At 31.6% G+C, this 20,593-nt stretch overlaps 1 protein-coding gene and 2 long non-coding RNA genes across 10 annotated transcripts; 2 read left to right on the top strand and 1 right to left on the bottom strand.

Annotated features, from left to right (window-relative positions):
• Nucleotides 1–738: 738 nt before the first annotated feature.
• On the bottom strand, nt 739–20,563 carry Cht7 (chitinase 7). Of its 2 annotated transcripts, none has more exons than XM_015940273.3 (11): nt 20,237–20,563; nt 17,406–17,693; nt 9,401–9,579; nt 8,992–9,116; nt 8,473–8,596; nt 6,222–7,372; nt 5,827–5,950; nt 4,560–4,745; nt 3,909–4,028; nt 3,112–3,304; nt 739–3,035 (listed from the first exon to the last, which is right to left on the bottom strand). In XM_015940273.3, exons 1-11 carry the CDS (start codon nt 20,331–20,333, stop codon nt 2,830–2,832), a joined length of 2,793 nt encoding a protein of 930 aa, XP_015795759.1. In that variant the 5' UTR covers nt 20,334–20,563; the 3' UTR covers nt 739–2,829. The 2 variants fall into 2 exon arrangements, with proteins under 2 accessions (XP_015795759.1, XP_015795758.1); XM_015940272.3 differs by having other exon boundaries at nt 5,806–5,950.
• Nucleotides 7,750–10,444, top strand: LOC149094723 (uncharacterized). 2 transcript variants are annotated; one of them, XR_016197730.1, is made up of 4 exons: nt 7,750–8,114; nt 8,190–8,902; nt 8,977–9,697; nt 9,762–10,444. It is a non-coding gene; the product is annotated as an uncharacterized LOC149094723 (long non-coding RNA). The 2 variants fall into 2 exon arrangements; XR_016197729.1 differs by having other exon boundaries at nt 7,751–8,114; nt 8,977–10,444.
• Nucleotides 11,992–17,761, top strand: LOC107372121 (uncharacterized). 6 transcript variants are annotated; one of them, XR_016197725.1, is made up of 8 exons: nt 12,004–12,149; nt 12,580–12,682; nt 12,762–12,867; nt 13,698–13,938; nt 14,104–14,401; nt 14,567–15,650; nt 16,741–17,011; nt 17,302–17,761. It is a non-coding gene; the product is annotated as an uncharacterized LOC107372121 (long non-coding RNA). The 6 variants fall into 6 exon arrangements; XR_016197728.1 differs by lacking the exons at nt 16,741–17,011; nt 17,302–17,761 and having other exon boundaries at nt 11,992–12,149; nt 14,567–14,856; nt 15,156–15,848; XR_016197723.1 differs by lacking the exons at nt 16,741–17,011; nt 17,302–17,761 and having other exon boundaries at nt 11,992–12,149; nt 14,567–15,848.
• Nucleotides 20,564–20,593: the final 30 nt, after the last annotated feature.

Consider the following 20,593-nt stretch of genomic DNA (forward strand, 5'->3'; position numbering starts at 1 on the left):
CAAGTGACTATGAAGATGATAATGTTGGTAGCACCGTTGATGATGACGATCATGATGTTGAGTTTGATGTTCGTTGTTCGTGTTGTTTATGTTACTATTTGTTAATATTATTTTTTTGTTGTTGCTTCTGATAGGGATGATGATGATGATGATAATGATGATAATGATAGGAATGATGAAAATAAATTGCAATAAATTGTCTGATAGTGAAAAAAGATTGTAATATATTGACCTCTGAAATGGTCTGGAAGGCTTAAAAAGCCACCTTTGATTTGATTCATTGCAAGTTAAATAATTAACAGAATAACAAGTGAAGAGAAAAGGTTGAAAATTCCAACAACAAGAGAAGTATTGAAGAAGAAGATGTTTTTGCCTGTTGATGATGATGATGAGGTTGCAGTAGGAAACTTGAAATTCATAGAAACAAGTTGAAAATTGTTGCCTCCCAGGCAAATAGTTGAGCCTCACTCTTCTTCCTCAACAAGGTTAACAAGAGAAACATATCTGTGTATATTAATACCCGCCGTGCCCGTCAATCTTGGCCTCGGCCTAAGCCTTGCCCTTACTCTCTTCCAGCATCTCCATCATCATCATCATCATCATCATCATAATCTTTATCAGTATCTTGTAACCTTTAAGGAGGAGGGTAAATTATAATGATTAGTGTTCATTAATAGCCACTTTTGTCTTTGCTTATCCAGAATTACCAGAAATTTGATAAGAAATTTGTTTTAACAATTATTTGAGCCATTTAGTCTTTTTGTTTATTATTAAATTTTTTTGGTTAAAATTAATTTTGTTTTTTGTTTTCATATCACATTTAAAATGGGTTTGTGAAGGAAAGAGATTGAGAAACAACATTTGGCTTGATGCATTTTGAGTTTGATTTTTTTTCATTCAAATAAGGTAAAAAATGTTCATTCATTGAAAAGTGGTGAGAAATGAGATGATCTTGTTGCAGGTATCAGTTTTTTTACATTGGAAATCTGAGAGATTTCAAGAAGAAAAGAAGTGGACGAAGAAAGAAAGAAATGATGGAATGATGAGATTGATGGTGGTGATGATGATGATAATTATGATGGAGATGGTGAGAAAATTTGATAAAAGTGAAAGAGTAAATATTAATAATATTAATATGTATAAAAAAAGATATGATGATACTGATGGTGGAGTTGTAAGAGAAAGCATTCACAATGATGATGATAACAATGAACATCATTTTTTTCTTCTTCTTTTGCCTTTCTTCTTTTCCATTCTTCTGCAGGTTGTCCTCTTAACCAGCTTTTTTTCACACATGTAAACAGGTAACGTTTGGGTTCCCGGAAGACAAAATCAAAATACTGGTAAATTTTGTTCCTTTTTTCTGGTTCACCCTTTTCTCGATATTAATAAACATTATGATGTTGATGTTTATGCTTGAGAATTGTGACGATGGTTGAAGATGATGAGAAAAGAGAAAGAGAGAAAGATAAAAATTCTGATTCAAACATCTAATTTTATCAACATGTTGAAGGTGAACATTGAGAGTCAAGGTGAGCATTAAAGGTAAACTTTTCACTTCCTATTCATTGAAATTGTACTTTTTTGTTCACTTGAGTTTAGTGTCGACCTTTTTTTCTCACATATTTGTCTTTTTTCACAATTATTAACAATGTTGTAGCTAATAATAGTGATAATTATAAAGGTGAAACCTGTGGAATCTTGTAAACTCATTTTTCATGGTGTTGAGCATTGATATCAAAGGTAAACAACAGTTGTTGTTGTAATATTGACAATCAGTTTCAATGAAACTGTGAACTCTTTTCCGATTCAATTCTCAAGCTATTAGTTATGATTAAATTGATTAGAAAGAATTTTGAGAAAAATCAAGAAACTTGTTTGCTTTTAGCTTCTCAAGCTAATCTAACAGCTAATAGATCAGTAGTTTGATAATGTAATGTTTCAAAAAATACTGATAATGAATGCCGAAAGATGAGTTTACAAATGGATTCATACATAGTAATGTAATATCCCTTCAATCATTGCAACGTTAAAAGCGTAACCAGAGCTAAAAGTTTCCTCTTTTCAACTTCCTCTTTTCTTTATCATCATCATCGTCATCAGCTTCATCTTCATCTTCAGGTAGAGAAGAAAACTGGCTCAATTAAAATAAAAAAAAACAAAATTTTACAGATGCCTAAAGCCCGAAAACTGGTTCCAAAATGGACTGGTCATGTTGTCCTCCTTCTTGGATTGACTCTGTCTTCTAGTTGTAAATGTGTTTTTCAAGTATTTTACTTGAAGCTTTTCTGGTCTCTTCTTTCATCAAAAATCTGGGTGATCTTACAGCAAAGACTGAGTCAATAGAGAAGATGAACAGAAAAAGGATGAAGATGAAGAAAGGGGAATGAAAAAGGTAATTAACGCAGGGTTATCCCCATGGTTCTGCCTTTTATCCATCTTCTGAGTAACAAGTGAAAAAACTGGTGGCAATAGTTAACAATTATTAGATGGAAGGCTTGTAGATAAAGATTGTGTAAAAGGGGCAGCAATGCTTTTAATGAGGATGATGATGAGGATGATGGCGATGGTAAATGACGACAATGATGATTTATATCATTTATGATGGTTTAAGCCATCATCAAAGTGAATTTCCTTGTGAATACGATGGGGCACAAAATGCAAATGATGGATTGTTGTTGTTGTTGTTGCTTGCTTGTCGTTAATTTGTAGAGTAAAAAATGATGAATTGTTTACAGTTATATGTTGCTTGTGTATGTTATGTGTGTGTGTGTGTTCCATTTGCTTATTACATGCAATTAACTTGGTAATATAAGTATTGAGTTATAATTATTTGGGTGCTGCTGCAGTTGCACATTCTTCAACATTCTCAGGCCAATCGCAAACATTTTCCTTAATGTTGAATACAAGGTTTTGGGGACAAGGCATATGATGTTTACGTTTCCCTTCACACATATAATACATTGTACAGTCTTTTTTGTCTTTATGATAGCTAATGTGTCCATCCTCTTCTTCACAGACAACTTCATCTTTATCTAATTTATGGGGAGAAATGGGGAAATATTAATAATACATTAATCAATTAGCCTCATTATTTTAATCCTGGCTTACCTAGTTTTTGGCCAATTGCATTATTTAATGTACTACTTGAGGTTTCCAGGTTAGCAACTCGATAACCTCTTAGCTCTTCTTTTGCTGAATTTATCAATGGATAATTGAAACCCATGCAGGTTCCTCGGAAATCATCCATGTCAATAGACCAGATCATTATACCGCTGTAACCAGCTTGTTTCAACCATTGAACCTGTATGAACGATAACAAGAAAAAGAGGGTTAATTAGCATAAAAAAAGTAAGAGCTCAATGAATGAATGAACAAAGAGTGAAAATATGATGCAAATTTGGAGGAAAAAAGGAGGAATTGTAAGAAAACAAGAAAGAAAAGGCGCAATTTTATCTCAACATCTTCAAAATCAAGGTTTCAACTGAAAGACGTTGACCTGTCTTCTCTATGGACTCAGGCAAGTAACGATAAGACACCAAGAAGAGATGGTGGTAATCATCATCATGATGGTAAAGTGGAATGGAAAGATGAGAGAGGAAATTAGTAATTAAAGAAGTGGGAAAAGCTTTAACTTCTTCTTCTACAACTCAAAGTATATTGACCTTATATTATAGCTGAGCTTTATTTTGTCGAGAAAATCAATTTTTAATTGGTTAATCTTCCTGGTGAATAATGGTAATGGCAAATCTGATCTAGTTTGTGTTTATTTCCAACTTCAAATACGTATGTATGATAGTTATCGTTACAAATAAAGTACCACCACTCATTCATACAGAAAACATTATTTTTTATCTTAAAATCATCTACACTTTTAGGAATAGATTTAAATGCAAGTTAGGGTTTACCTTAATTTTAAAACTACGGAGATCATCAAAACCAACCCATTGGTCGTCTTTATATGCGTAAGGAACCATTTGTTCATTGTCCCATACTAAAGTAGCTCCTTGTTTAAGTAAATCACAGACCTAATGATTAATACAAAAAAAGAAATATAAAAATTATCAGTAATTTAGATGAATATTTAGATCGATTGACATAAGTTACGACAGAAAAGTAACGAAATTGAGTTTGACGTAAGTTTACGTTAAGTAGACCGTTTAAACGGAATGAGAAATTTCAGCTCCGTTTTTGAACATATTTTTGTATCTCTGTGGATATAGCCATTACTGAATATATTCAGGACATAGATTACTGAGCATAAGATCAATCAATTTGACAAATTGTCAGCGATTGAAATTACTTTCGGTTAAGTTTGTCAAGATTGTAACCTAATATGCTAATGGGCCATAATCCAAAACTGATTGTTTAAACAACTATGATTGATGAATATTGATCAACTCAAATTATGTTTTCAAACTGTAATAAAAGGGTTTTAACCAGCATCAGTTGAATGAGTTTATATTACATTGAATACTCTAATATTTGTAAGCACAACAATGCTATTTCACTGAAACAACTGGATAAATTGCTGGTGGAAACATTGAATGGTTATTTACTTCAAAGAATGAAAGGAATCCAGATTCACGGGTAAATTGACCCGGTAAACCTCCTTTTATAGCTGGTGCTCCAATATCAGTTAAATTAGACGATTGAAGAGTAAAGGTTCGTCCATAAGTTGGTAGGCCAACAACCAGTTTCTCTTTTGAGGCTCCTTTGTTGACCCATTCAGAGACACTGAAATCCTGTTATGGGAAGAGATGAAATAAAGAGGATTAGTGTGAAGCATGAAAATAGGAAGAAATGATGAGGATGATGAAGATTGAGATGGATCCAGGATTAAAGTGATGGGATGTTGGAAGACAATGAAAATGGCAAACATGGAATAACATATTGAAAAATGTTTAACAAATTATCAATTAGACTTGAAATATGTTAAAATTTAATCAACCAGACAGCCTAGAATCAAACATCTTTTTTCGTTTATTTTGATCATTTACCTTGATAAATGACATTAACCTTTCCTAAAGGTCAACTTCAATGCTTGAGAAAATGTTTTTTTTTAATTCTATGTAAAATGTAAATTGTATTAATTTTTGATAAGTAATTGATATTAATTAGCTATACCTAGTAATTCATTAACTTTTCTCTGCTTTCCGATGATTGGAGTAAATCAGTAGGTGTGATTAATGTAAATTCATCCAAAGTCTTTGACCGACGAATATAAAATTATGGCCATCTAATGATTTATTTTCAATTCTTAATGATTATCGTTTTCTGTAAAGAGTTTCCATCTTATGAAAAGGCTGATACATCTTATAATTGAGATCTGATCAAGATCAAGTTTTATTGAAAAAAGGTCAGAACTCACAGATTAAGGCTAGTAAATTGGAAGCATCATAAATTTTCGCCCACAATCATGTAATTACTAATTAGACAGGAAATCAGTCAAGATTAGATTAAACTGATCATCATAATCAATAGAGAGGAAAATTGAAAAGGTAAAAAGTATGAAGGATAATCAAACTGACTTTTCTTGATCAACTGCCGATAACTATCATATTTTGGGATAATATTTACAACTGTTGCTGATTTGACTTGAAAAGGTTAATGAATACACTCAAAATTACCCTCTCAATCAAGCTGTGATTTTGAACATCATTAGGTAATACTTGACAGAAATAAATGGAATGATTGGAGATAAGGTTTGACAACAAAATACGAACAAAACGTGTGGATTACACAAATGAACGAGATCACGTTGTGGGTCTAATCGAGGAGGAAAACTCACAACTTTAACCTAACCTTGATACTTGTTGAACTTACCACTGTCAGCTTTTTGTGGTAACCAGTGGCACTATTTAATGGGAAGAGTGGACTGTTATGACCAACTGCATGTTCCCAGTCTCCATGAAAATCATATGTCATGACACTCATATAATCCAGAAAACTAAAAATAAAGTAAAAAATATGGAAAATTAGTGAAAATGATTGAGTAAAGTTGAAATTAACTTGAAATCAAATCGATGAAATGCTGAAAATTAGCATACAGATAATTGGATTGACTAAATTAATACAAGGATTGATTCAAGCAATCATTATAGCATATAAGATTGACTGATCAGTCCATTTCAGAAGATAAGATGAAACCTTGAAGCTAAAAATTCTTGATTTGATTAAAAGTAAAAACTGGTAACTTGATGAGTGGTGATTTATCTCACTTGTTCAATTGTGGGACATCATATCCAGCAGCTACTGCTTCGAAACTAGCTGGAACAGCAGCACTTAATAATAATCTAGACTTTTTAGAACCTTTGGCTTCTCCTTCGAAAGCTTCACGTAGCTCCTTGATGAGTCCGGTGAATTTTGCTTTATCGTCTGGTCCACGAGGGAATTCCCAGCATAGATCTAAACCATCAAAGCCGATTTTTCGCAGAAATTCAATAGTACTGAAAGTGAAAGAGGTTTGACGATAGACGTTTTCAGTTAATGCTTTGAACGGAGCTGGACCAACCATCCAACCTCCCACTGCCAACAATAGTTTTAAGTCTGGATTTTTTTCCTTTAGTTTAACTAATGATGCAAGTATGGCTGGATCTTCAGAGTCTTCATCTAATTTATGATCTTTCAAGCCGGTAAAAGCATAAACAAGGTGTGTACATAATGTTGGATCAATGTTTTCTGGCTCAAATTTACCAGCTCCTGGACGTTTTTGTGACCATTTGGTGAAATAGCAGACTATCCGAGCATTGGTTGAATTTGGATCAACCTCAGATTCCGTTATTGCGTTATCAGGCAATATGGTTGTTCCAAGATCTGATTTTTTCTCAATCAAATTACTTTCAGCACTGGGAGTTGTTGGTTTAATTGTAGCTAAAGGTCGAGAAGAAGCTTTTTTAACGATAGCATTAAATGAAGATTGAGGAGTTGGTCGACCCATTAACTCTTCTGCCATTATACCAATTAATGGATATTTGACTCCTGAACAACGACCGGTAAAGTCATCCATATCAACAGTCCAAACCATAGCTCCGGCATAATCGTTATCAATGATCCATTTCATTTTGTTTCGGATAGACCTTTCATCATCAAAACCAACCCAAAGATCACCAGCAACCAAGTAGGGTACCTTTTGCTCGTCATCCCAAAGATAAGAAGCTGCACCGTCCTTAAGAAGATCACAAATTTCGTAAAATGCCAAGAAACCAGCTTCTCTCGTGAATTCACCAGCTTTCCCGCCACCGGCAGAAGGAGCATTCATTCCATGGTGTTGAAGGGAAGACAAAGTAAAGCTACGACCATAAGTAGCCATTCCGACGACAATTTTTTCTTTTGGAGCACCCAATTTTTCCCATAATTTGACTCCGTAATCCTAGAATAATGTAAAAAGAGACAAAATTAGAATTACAATTCTAAAATATAATGAACTTAACAATATCTCATCAAGTTTCGTCATTTTCAATTTTCCAGCGGCAAACAGCGGTAGAGAATGTATTAAATCCACAGTTAACTAAGAAGACTGTAAACTTCGCATATTAACGAAAGTTTGGAATGTCATTCCGATCAGATTCCAGATTTCATAAGTAATTAAAGCACTTTAGAATGTAATCAAAGCACTTTTAGCAATAAAATGACTGTAAGTATTACATTAACTATTAATAATAGACTCTTATTAAAAAGCTGTTTGTTGATAAAATTGTCAAATATTAGTTTGAATCTAAACCGGTAGATGGCATAACATTCCTAAAAGTACAAAACCGTTTTTTAAAATTTATAATTTTGTTATAATTTTCATTTTGGTATTGTGTAATTATTTGATCCAATTAAGTTAATTGAACTTTCGATTGTTCAAAGTTTGAAGTTTTTTTCACCCGAAAAATGAACAGGTTGTTTATACTGAGGTGTCAATTCATCTGATTGAGTTAAAAATTGTGTAACAAGTGTTAAGAGCTTGCTGGTCCGGCTAAGAGTTTTCAAATTATTTTTATGATGTCTGTATGTTTGTGAATTAGCCTATGCTTTCGTGTTTGTTTTCAATGATTGCTAAGATAATTTTCAATTAAGATCAAAATTCTCATGATCGTCAAAATTTCGTGTTAATCTCATTAATCGTGGTAAGATTTGTTTCAAAAGCTAACTTGCTATCAAACATGAATGTAAAATACTAATTTTTCATTTTCTGTTTCTAGTCAGCCAGGATAAAGGAGTTAAAGCTGAACCAGTTCTCGTTAACATGTTTGTTATGAAATAAAAGTTGTCTTTAGTTCAATAATCATGATATTCGTCTGGCATTGAGATCAAACATGAAAGATTAATTCTCCTTCGACAAATTGTGTCATTCCAAGGATATGATGGATTATCAGCTAAAATATTCCGACTGAGTATTTGCTAAGGTAAAACAACGATTTGGTAAAATAACGCTGACAAGCCTGTTGTGCTGATGCCGGATATTTCATTGATCCATCAACTTACTATAGAAAGCATCTTTCTCCATTCACTTTCGTTTGCCTGGGCATAGAGCGGTGCATTATGACCTGTTTTAGTTTCCCACTTCCCATGGAAATCGTACGACATGATGTTCAGAAAGTCAAGATATCTAGATGGTTGGAATTGGAGTAAAAATAAGAAAAGAAGCCAAACAAAAGAATTAAAATTAAAGCTCAAGAAAATTGGTTGATTTTATCTGATGTTAAATTTCATGGATTTCAAGTGGAAACAATAAAACAAGAAGAAACATCAAGTAAGACAAGATAGCAGCAGTGATAGCAACATGATGCTGGGGTGATTTGATATGGCTACTATTTCCATTTATACTGACGGTTACGGCAATAAGATTATATTTGTGTTTACACGCATCGTTTTGCTGCATTGATGCCGTTAATTGTGGCCTAATTGTGTTGATGTAATATCACATTTTTTTATGAATTTTTACTGTCTAAAGATGTTTCATCTCTATTTTATTCTCTTTCTTTTCAGGGTTGTTTTACTTACGCTGCAACAGCAGGTACATCGTAGCCTGATTTAATAGTATCAGCGCCAGCTGAAACAGCCGCGGTCAGTAACAGTCGAGGAAGTTTCTTCTCCTTTGCTTCCGCTTCAAAGGCTTCTCTCAGTTCCTGGTTTGAATCCAAGTAAATTGATTAATAGAAAAAGAAGAATGAAAGAGGGCAAAAAATACTCAAATTAATAAAGACATTGATTTAAGAAAGGAGTTGAGACAACTAGGAAGTGAATCAAGAGGAAAAGAAATCGACATAAAAAAGGGATTGGACTTTAGGTGGAGATGGCGATAAAGATGGAAGAGAAACTGATATCAGAAAGAATTATTGGTGAATAAACTAATTGTTAATAAAAGTTAAGATTGAGGATTAATCATGACTTCAAGGATTATATCACCAACCTTAACAAGATCGACGAAATTTTGCTTGTCTTCTTTTCCCCTTGGAAACTCCCAATCCAAATCGAGACCATCAAAGTTTCGTTCTCTTAAAAATTCCATGGCACTGAAGATGAATAAACGCCTATTATAAGCATTGGAGCTCAAAGTTTTAAATCGTTCAGTTCCAAAAGTCCAACCACCTGAATGAAAAGGTCGAGAGAAAAGAAAACATGAAGAAGAATTAGTAAATCAATTCATCAGTTCAACATTCCATTTTTTAAGTAAGCCAATTACTTCGAAACTCATCAATAGGTTAAGGTCACTATCTATTGATTCTTATATCAAAGTCTAAATTGTAACCATTAAGTTTGTACTTCATTAGATAATCCAAGTATTTCAAACGCAAGACAGGCAGACATACCCATTGTTATCAAAATATGGACCAGATTTGTGCAAATCAATTTAAACTATCCATGACTATCCACTTGCTAAAAAAAGGTTGATGGTCAACAAGCCAACAAAGGATTGAGATTACGTAGGATTGTGAGCATTTTTGAAAGGATTCAAAATAAACGAGCTATTCCAGACGCAATAAAAACAATTAATCTTTATCCATGGATTTAGCTTCATCATCTTACTTGATTTAATATCAATGAAAAGCAAAAAATACAGTTTGCAACAAGAAGTGACCATGAAAGCCTGATTATCTGACAAGAACCGACCTCTCCCAACTTATCAAGAATCGTGGAAAAAGTAACTAGATTTCTTTAACTAATCGGAAAAAAATATGTGGTTATTAACCAAGGCAATCAGTTTAATTATCTACCAAAGCAAGGTTAACCGATCATTAAAAAGCCAAGATGATCGAGATTTAAGGGTGGTAAACTGGGTTCTGGTTTGGAATCAAGGTTAAGCTTATTTATTTACTAATCATTGGACAGCTTCTCATTGATACAACCTGATTAGTTAATGTCTAGAATGAATTTTTTGTTATTTCGGAAAATTTATAATTTATTAGTGCAACAATTGATCAAAAATAAACAACAAAATTTACAGGAGTTACAATTTTCATGACCATTCACTGGTTGATTTGAATATTAAATGTTATTTTTCAATATAACGCTTAAAATGTGATTGCCATCATCATGATTAAAATGATTACAATTAACATTTGTTTGGTAAAGTAACTTGTATTACTGATAATAACTTTATTAAGTTATACTATTAAATAACAGCAAAGTTACCTGCGGTTAAAATCAATTTAATAACCGTTATTGTGATTATGAGTTAATTAAATGTTTTTTCTTCTCAATTGAATATGATCAGTGATACAAAAAACAGTAATTTTTAAACAGGGTTAACTAAATGAAGGTTTGAAGGGAATTAAAAAGAAATTAGAATCAAGCTTAAACTAAGTGAACAAATTTACGTATAAAAATAAATGATAATGATAATTTAATGAGTAATTCAATTGAGAATTGAAATGATGAAAAATAATTATAACGTAGAAATGCAATTTCAATTGACTAAGTTCGATAATCAAGGTGCTCGCTGTAATCATTTAATTACATTTTCTTGGTGATGGACAAACAATAGAGCTGATTGATGATTATGTTTGATTAGCCTTTTTACCTTCTTATCGCTAATCAATAACAGTTTAACACTATAAACAATGAACGATTGAAAGATTGCAATAAAAATTAAAATCATGTTTAACTTGCTAAAAATGTTTCAGGCAATTCAGTTAACCCAATTAATTTTGTATTTGTTTGTGGCTCAAGATCGCTTTTAATTAATCGAAAGTGTCAATTTTTGTTCAATTATTTGTAAAGTAAGCCTTAAACAGAAATCAGAAATTCATAAATCATTTTTCATTGAATCTGTAGAGAAGTTGCTTTTTCATCTTGATGAAACCAAAGTCATTGGTATTTTCAATGGTTAGAGCAAGAAAGGTTAAAATGATTAATCTCAAGTCTTGACAATGTGATCAACTTGAATTGTGCTTAATTAAGCAGGTAAGGATTGAGATTCAACCGAACAATTTGAATAAATCAATTGCATGAAAAAATTGTTGTTGATCTCAATTGTCTGCCAATTTTCAAATCAATAACAAACACTCACACAATCACATTTTTGATTTGATCATGGTTTGTGAGTCAGTTTTATGAATCACAATGAGTACAGTTGATAGCTTCAAGATTGGTGGATAATTTCACTGGATTTGATTTGGCGTTTGAAAGCTAACATAACAAGGTGAGAACATTTAAGTGAGAAATTAATTTTGTAATCATTAGAGTGCAGATTTTCCAGGGATTGATAAAGTAATAAATACAAATAGCATGAGAATGGAAAAATCGTCACACCTTAGATATTATTCAGTTTTTTCAATTTTAATGATTGAACGAATTTCATTAAAGATTGTAATTTTAGTAACAACATAACGCTGATTTATTCCAAGTTAATTTCAGCTATTCACTATTTAATTTATTTGACTTGAATTGGAGATTGACATTGAGGATTAATTATGAGAAACAATCAAGAAAAAATATAAATTAAAATTCATGATCAAAGACAATCTTTAGCACTTACAAATTGACTAAAAGTAATTACATTTTAATCAAAAGAGGGAAGCACTTTACTTTCCCTCGCAAATTTAATTTTTGTGGCAAGACAGCGTTTTCTTAATGTCTAATTTTATTAATAGTCAACTAATGAGTTTATTGTTTTTTTGATGAATGGGTCAACGGGATTTAATCGGCTTCTATTTATTGTAAGTACAAATCATGTTCCTGTTTGTATTCATTGCCTATTAATATTTAACTTGTGTGTTGTAATTGCCATTGTGATTAGCAATTTTCATCTCAATGTATGGCCACTAATATTGATGACATTGGCAACGCTTTGTTTGCCTTTGTTTCAATATTTTGTTAATAATCAACTAATTTCATTGTTTACAATTTTCATTTTTTTTTGTTCTCGCATACTCTCACTAATCAGACGCCTGCAATTATTGACATTTGGTTAACCATTTCATAGTTATAGCCTTTTGTGCAGAAAAATGCGTCTTGTTTTCCAAACCAGCTTTTATTGCTGAATAAACATGGCTAACCCTTTCTATTGGCTTCAATGTATTAATTCTTGCTGTATTTTTATCAATGTACCGTAAATTTAATTCTTTTTTCTCTATCTGATAAATTCAGGTTTCAAAGCAACCTTGGCTTACCTGAACTCGGATTTATTTATGTTAACTAAATCATCTTTAACAATTTTTTAAATCTTTGTCCAGTTAGCGTGTGATTTTCGGTAAGCTAAAAATTCAGATGTTTGCTTGATATAAGTTAACCAGTTAATTATTTTTCATTTTTTCTCTTTTTTCCCTTAGATATCACATGAAATCATGATAGTTTCGACTTAACGACGTCAATCAGATTCGGTACAGCTTTTTATTGTAATCTAATAAAACCTGGATAAATCAATGGCGAGTTTAAGTACAGTCTTTTCACACTTATTTTGACAAAAAAATCAGAGCCATCTATTGGTATCGAAACTCTAACCCTAGCATAAGCAGTGCTAGGATAGTACCGTCGTCTTACTATTGGCAATATAATAGACGGCGCTGTTTTTTTTGTCAAAATAAGTGTGAAAAGACTGTAAACATTTGCAGCAAACATTTAAAAATGGAGGCTCTTTTCACTGTATTACAATCATTACCATCTTTTATGGACAAATAGTACAATTTATTTTGTCAACTACAATTTTCCGGTCTTTTGGCCAAGCAATAAGCAAGCGCTTTTCAAATAACCCAGGTATGGCTAACTAATTGGCTTTTTGTATCTGAATGTTAAAGGTACACCACCAACGGTCAAGAAAACAGTGACAAGATGAAGAAAGGAAACTACGAAAGAGCTGTAGCTAAAACTACGTTTTTACTATAAGTAAATACGTTTTTATAAATTATATTTCATTTTGATTATAATTGAGATATTAGGTAAGGCCGGTTGGTTAACTAGTTAACCTACCTTGGTTAACAAAGTAAGTCAAAGTCCAGGTTTGACCTGAAGAGATAGTATCGATTGCAAAGTAAACTAATTATTAACAGTTAACCTGAAAGTATTTATCGTGTCAGTTGTGTGTGCATTTGTGTGTGTGAGCGTTTTCATTAATCACTGGAAACGAACATTACTTTTTATTACCGGCTAATCTCTATCAAAATCTGAATTTGCTGATTGTCAGGCTCATTCATCAGAACAAAAAGAAATTTAAATCGCCTCACGATATTCAAATATCAATGTACTAATGCATATTTTTTCACTTTCAGCATGCAACTAGGAAACTTGATTTTCGAGCAAAGTTTAAAATGAAAGTAACTAAACTGGATTCCATGACTGATCAGCCAACCGACAAATACATAGGTACACGAATCGGATTAAAATATGAGTGATTGTAAGAACCGGAAAGCTTAAATTCAATTGAAAATGCAATTCAACGATCCATGATCAAGATGATGATGTTGACAAATATTTCTCTTTCTCTTACCTTCATCTTAACCATTCTTTAAGGTATGTTTGCAAAAAAATGGATTCACATGATGAAAGCTTAAGCACAAAATTTACTACCGTTTACTCTAAATGTGCTTATTTAAAATGATTTTTTGCTTCTTGATTCTGGTTATTTAATAATACACAATATTTATAATTGTATCATTCTTTACTTTTAATTTACAGAAAAAAACATGTAACAAATAATCTTCTTGATGCACCATCATCTTAATCATCATCATCACCATAACCAAACCGTTTGGCTGGAATCAACTCAATTTCTCACATTTAGTGGTTGATTATCAAATGCTTGCAATTGTATGCAAACTCTGAGCATTCTATATATGTTTTGGTTACCATGTTGTCCATCAAGTTTATTGAGAAAAAAAGGAAATTATTAAGAAAGAAAAAGATTGCATTTAATTGTAAAGGAACTGTAAAAAAATTTCTTCCGGCAACCATTTCATACTTATCTTTTCATCAGGTAAATAGCAAAAAATTTAACTGATTAGTATTATTTATGTTTTCTGTCTCTCACAAACACTCTTGATAACACAATATTAATTATATTGTAATACTGAAGATGAATGGAATCAATCGCTCAACTAATATCAATTATTTTCTTTTCCATTTCTTAATCCTCTTACAGATAGAAAAAAAGAAACTTGTATTCACTCGATTTAGGATTACTGTTGTGGTCAACATTTGTAAAAATTGTGCTTTATTCGGTGACTAATTGGGAGCAAATTATAATTGTTGTCTTATTGTTGAACCAAATGGGAGACTAATTGGACAATTGAGCTTATAGCTCAACTCGATCAAATATCTGGCCACGGAAAAGAAGCAAGTTTGATTACCATGGACTAGTGTTGATCGAATGAATAATTTGATTGTTCACTCATTATGATGAGGAATCTTCTCAATGAATACATTTGAATGGTAATTGCAGTTGTAACGACTATTGTGATTTAAGTGTCAATTTGTTACTACTAATTGCTCAACAATAGTAACTTTTGACCAATCTTAAATGTTGGTTGTCTATTAAGTTTAATGTTTTAAGTGTGTGTGTGTTATGTTTGGTTGGATAAACATTTTTGGTTGATCAAATGTGACTTATATTGCACATTCAGGTTTAACCTTTCCAATTTAAATAGCACACATAAATACACATACTTAAAACACAAAAACGCAAGGAAAAAAGGACGCAATTTTCAAAGGGAGTCTTCCTTTTTTTCAAGATTGTTTGAGATTGACATAAAAATTGTATCAAAATGTTTGCTTCTTTTTGTTGGAAGGAAGAGTTGACTCGTCAAATTTTAAATGTTGCCATCAGCATTCATTGAACTGAAAAATTTTCCTGTTTAATCATCTTCTTTATTCATCTATTTCTATTGATGAAGACGAGGCAAAACAAGAAGAAGAAGAAGAAGCCGAAGAAGGAAGGAGACAAAAATCAAAGTTTTCAAGATGATTATTATGATGAAGCGTGGCCTTCTGACTAAAGCTGAACGTGGTGAACGTAAAACGTTTCATTGATCATCCTCATCCTCATCATCATTCAAATATCGGCTACATTTGCAAGAAACCAAGTGATGACTGATGTTAATGATCGCACTTAATTAACGTAAAAGTAATTGGTTTGATGAGGAACAGATTAAACTAGTTGTCCAGTGAAAAGAGTTGAGCTGTTTAAATCGGAACTGTATCGATAATTGTTGAAACAAGATTGATCGGTAATCCAGACTATCATTTCATCAATAAATCTTACAATTCAAACAATTACTGTCATATGCTGAATTAAGTGAAAAAGAGATAAATGCAGAAATTTTCAAGTTTCCCTTATAATCGCCAATCAGCTGAATTTACTCTAACTTTTAATGTTACAATTTCAAAAAGAAATCAGTAAATCGAATAAAAAATTATCATTAAAATTAGCTTTCATCTCTCACTTTGTCGACCTGAAAAGGTGAAAAGTAGACTTTAAAATATGAGGAAAATGAAAAATTTAGAGAAAATAGCTTTTAATTATTTTCTCTTTAAAGTAATCATTAATTGTTTCTAATATTAAATTAGTTTAAATTACAATTGATTGTAGTTAATCACTGGAGGTCAACTTGATTGGAGCTGAAAATTGATTCGAGCAAATCCAAGTTTCCTTTTCTAATTTTGGTTTTTTTCTCATACAATTTTCCTTCACCAATTATCATAAATACAAATGAATGTTAAAATAGACTGAGTTCAACTCTTTTTCAACCCTAATCAACCGCCACAATTGTGTATAATAGCAATTAGTTAAACACCAAGAATAACATTAACAACAATAGGGTTGTACCTTTTGTTGACTGTTTCATTGTTGAAATTTTAATCTAGTGAAAGTAATTCAAAGAATATAATTGATACTTTAAATTGCATCAATTGTTTGGTGATGATGATGAAAAAAATTGAGTGTTTTGTTTAACATGAAAAACAATTGTAATAACAACGTGAAAAATGCCGTAAAAAAGTGTATAACATTTTAAAAATACAAAACATTTGTTAATCAACAAGAATTTGGTCAAATTATTGTTGAGGGAAATACGATTTTTTTTCTTCCACCAAGAAAAGAAAGTTGAAAAAGCGTTTGAAGATGAAATGTTGAAGTTTAACAAAAAGGTGACGACAAATTACTTGAATTGATTCATTCATTTAACTCTTTCTCTTGTCTTTTCATCATAATTTTCATCGTAAACTTCATTACAATTTACTTTATTATATTAATACTATTATTATCGCTTTCTAATCACATTTTCCGTTGTTTCTCCTTTTTCTTTGTCATTCTTGTAGCTAAAAATAGATGTTGGTTTCACAGAAGCACCCAATTGTCGATATAAATGCATGTTGAATCACAAAAGAGTCAACACGTTGATTCACTTTTCCCATGATGCTGATGATGCTACAAATGGATATAATGATGATAATCAATATTCAACCCATCCCTTTAATTTGCATATCAATGGTCAATTGGATTGTTATTGAACTTAACTTACCAATCGTAAGATAATAACTGGATATAATTCAAGATAATCAACGTTTTCAGCCTTTTTCAATTGTAAAGGTAACTATATATCATTATTATTATGGTAATCATGTATTGTGATTATGATTACTATCATCCAGAAAAAGATCCTTTTGCTTTCAAAAGCAATCAAACAAATCATAATTATTAACGCAACAATATCAGTATGCTTTTTATGAGTCTCCTTTTATCACTCTCAATCCAATTTTAAGTGAACAATTCATTTAATTTCAATTATATCATAATCATTTTATCATCATAATACAAAGAAATCATCAAAATTTAAACCTAATCTATTGTCTAACCTTTTGTTTTCTCAATTTGCAAAGGTCTTTTTGGGAACAATGTACTTTTATATTTTGACTTCGCTAAGTTGGACCAGTTATGAGTTTCGATTTTGGCATTTAACGAAAAATGGGAATTTTGGACTTACCGATGGCTAAGAGGACTTTAAGCTTTGGATTTTTCAATTTGAGCTCAGTGGTTCTTTCGTAGAGACCCTTTTTTCCAGCCTTGGTTTCATCGGTTGGATCATGGGCTGAAATTTTGGACTTTTTAAGCCAACCAAAGGCAAAAATAACGTGTGTACAAATATCTGGATCAATATCTTCTGGAACAAATTTACCCTGATTGGGCCGGTATTGAGACCAATTAGTATAATAGCAGACAACCTTTTTATTTGGATTTGTCAAGGTTTTTGCCTTCAAAAGTGCTCTTCCATCTACCAGATTAAATCAGCAGCATGAGCCATTCAGATAAAGTTAGAAAGAAGAAAAATAGAAAGAAAAACATGATTAGTTGATGGAATAGCAAAAAAGTGTGATTTTTTTCATTCATTTCATTGATTATTCATTTATTTGTTTACATTTAAGGGTTTGTCTCTTTTAACATTAACAAGTTTGACATTTTAATCAAATAGACTCATAATTTCCTGAATGTTTCAAGTTGTTAGTCAATCAATTTAACATTACAAATTGTGTTCAAGATTTTGTGTGTTTTGCGCAAAAGAAAAGATCAGTAAATATGATTATCCATTGATTATTAAAGATCAATTAAAAATTATTAGCTAATTAGGTTCTATTGATTAGGTCAGAAGGAAAAGAAGAAGAAGAAGAAGAAGAGAGAAGCAAGAAACTGTAGGCCACTTTTTTTACTGACTAAACGATGTTGTTACTCATCATGCTGATAATGGTTCAGGTGATGATGATCAAGTTGTTGTTGTTGTTGATGATGATGAGAATGAGAATAAGAATGATGATTATGATGATGTGGACTTTGTGCTAAATAACGATGTTCACCAAACCCAAGGAACCGGGCTAAGCGGTCTTATCTGGTCCTAATGGTTTTGTTTGTGATTGGTGTCAATAGATTGAATAACCTAAACGGTAATATACAACAAACAACAGCCCAAGTAACAAGAGTAACACCAAAAAACAAAATAACAACTACAGGAGCAACAACAATTTATAAATGGTTGACTGGATAACATTAGCCTCGATTGGTTGAGGTCTAAAGATGGGAAATGGTCCTAACGGTCAAGGTAAGGTTGGAAGATAAAGAGAAAGAGAAAGAAGCTTCAGAAAAAAAGTTAAAGATGTTAACGTGATTTCATTTTAATTTATTTTACCTGATATACTGTAAAATATATATTTATATAAATATATCATCTTTTGGAGTCGGCTGATGTCCGAGAATTCAGGTTAAGTTCACAGTGATTCTCATTTCATGAAAGTCAAGTTATCTTACAATAAAAGCTGGTAACAGGTGAAAAACAAAGTCTCTTTTTACTGGACTATTGATGGTAAATAATGAAAGGTAAACCGAGATCATATGTTAATGGGAAATTGTGTTTGCTTGAAATGAAATTAAAAAATTGTGATCGCCATTATAAACCCTGATTATCAACCATTTGTCTACCTTTTCAAGTCAATTGGCAGCAAAAATGAAAAAAATCAACATCACACATTTTCCTGGGTTAATTCAAATGTTAATCAAAAGATCAATTGTTGTTTCAATTGTTTACCTTTTGTGATTTCTTGTTGTTAACCCTGTAAACCACTATTTTTAGGATGCTTTTCACATTTTGTGTTTACCTCGTCATCACATTATTATTATCATCATCATCGTAATCAGTAGCATTAGACTGCTTCTTCAATAAACTCACGATTATGCTGATTGATATAAGTTTGGAGATAATTAGAAACCCAATTTCATGCTTTTTTGTCATCTTCAAATTGAATTAAATCAAGTAACGATTGATCAATCATAATGAACCTTTTTTAAAAAGGCAAAACAGTATAACCAACATCAATTTTTACACTCACTCCAAGTTAGACAATTAAACAAAAAGATGTTTTTCGATGCTAATTAAATCAACTCAATCAAACTTAACCCTCAACCATCACAAAAACTGACTGACCATTTGACTGGATCAAACAATAAGGTAGTAAGGATAATGTATTTCAACAGAAACAAAGCAAGAAAAAAATAACCAACAAACCTTCAATTGAATATTAATAATGAAACTTTTTTTTGTTCATTATTATCATTCGCATGTTGATAGTGATTAGGTTGCTGATGAAGTGCTTTATAATGAAAAAAAGAAACATTTCAAGGATTTTGACGAGCAAACTTTATTATTTATCATTATTTATATTATTTTTTTGGGTGTAACTGTCCATTTAGTCTATTATCGCGTGTGTCTGACCTCGTCAAGATCCCAGGTCAGTAAAGGTATAGCCAGAAACACGGTTAGAAGAGGTAAAACCTTATAATAGTTGCTAGTGATTCTTGCATTAAACTTTGCTTTGAATTGAAAAAGCCTTTATAATCTACTTTCTTTTATCCCTTTGACCAGTTAATCAGTTTTGTCACAATTTCTATTATCTCCTGACTAATTCAATTATAAATTAAACTCGCAATTTTTAACAATATGATTCCTTGAGTAAACAACCTTTACGCACTACTTTTCAATCTGGAATATTTTTCAGTTCTGAATCTACTTTAACACAATCAAAATGCGATTAAACCTTTTAATCTTACTTCAATTACCAATAGTTGATATGAAAAAAAACAATATTAAGACTAATGTTAAACAGGTTGAAGTTCAGGGTAAGCTGAGAAGTGTGAATGAAGTTTAAAAAGAAAGAAACGACAAAATCTCGACATTATGAATAATTGAGACAAACTTGATTTCGAATCAATCAGGTTTTTGATTTACAAATTACTGTAGATTGAGACAGATTTTTAAGGGTGAAAACTTACTTGATAATTTTTTAGCCTGAGCCAATTGTTGTTGGAAAAAGATCACAATTAAAATTAATAAGCAGGCTCTTAAGGTGATCACCGATGTCCCACTCATTGTGATTAACCAAAAAAAGGTTCACAAGACCAAGCGGAAAGTGGACAATGTTGCTTAAGATATTCCGTAAGAAAACACTTTCCGTTCAAAAGAATGGGTTAAACAAATGAAAAGTTTAACCAAAAACACAATAGTTAAACGGTTTATAATTAGTTGATCAATGTTTTCGGCTGACACGTTAAATCACCGTTAAACAAGTATACGTCTTAAACATTCACCACTTTAAAGGCAAATGATTGTATTAAAACGTTATTTAGTTT

Source organism: Tetranychus urticae, chromosome 1, assembly GCF_039701765.1.
Source record: "Tetranychus urticae isolate SD_2017Ah chromosome 1, NJAU_TeUrti_SD_1.0, whole genome shotgun sequence".
NCBI classification, from domain to species: Eukaryota; Metazoa; Arthropoda; class Arachnida; order Trombidiformes; family Tetranychidae; genus Tetranychus; species Tetranychus urticae.

What these genes read in the sequence shown, in the direction of transcription:
- Cht7 (XM_015940272.3), bottom strand. Translation starts at nt 20,333, where the DNA reads ATGAGTGGGACATCGGTGATCACCTTAAGAGCCTGCTTATTAATTTTA. An exon ending in TCAGGCTAAAAAATTATCAA is followed by an intron (nt 17,694 to 20,236) that starts GTAAGTTTTCAC and finishes TTAATCTGGTAG; the next exon opens with ATGGAAGAGCACTTTTGAAG. An exon ending in TCCGTAGTTTTAAAATTAAG is followed by an intron (nt 3,305 to 3,908) that starts GTAAACCCTAAC and finishes TCGTTCATACAG; the next exon opens with GTTCAATGGTTGAAACAAGC.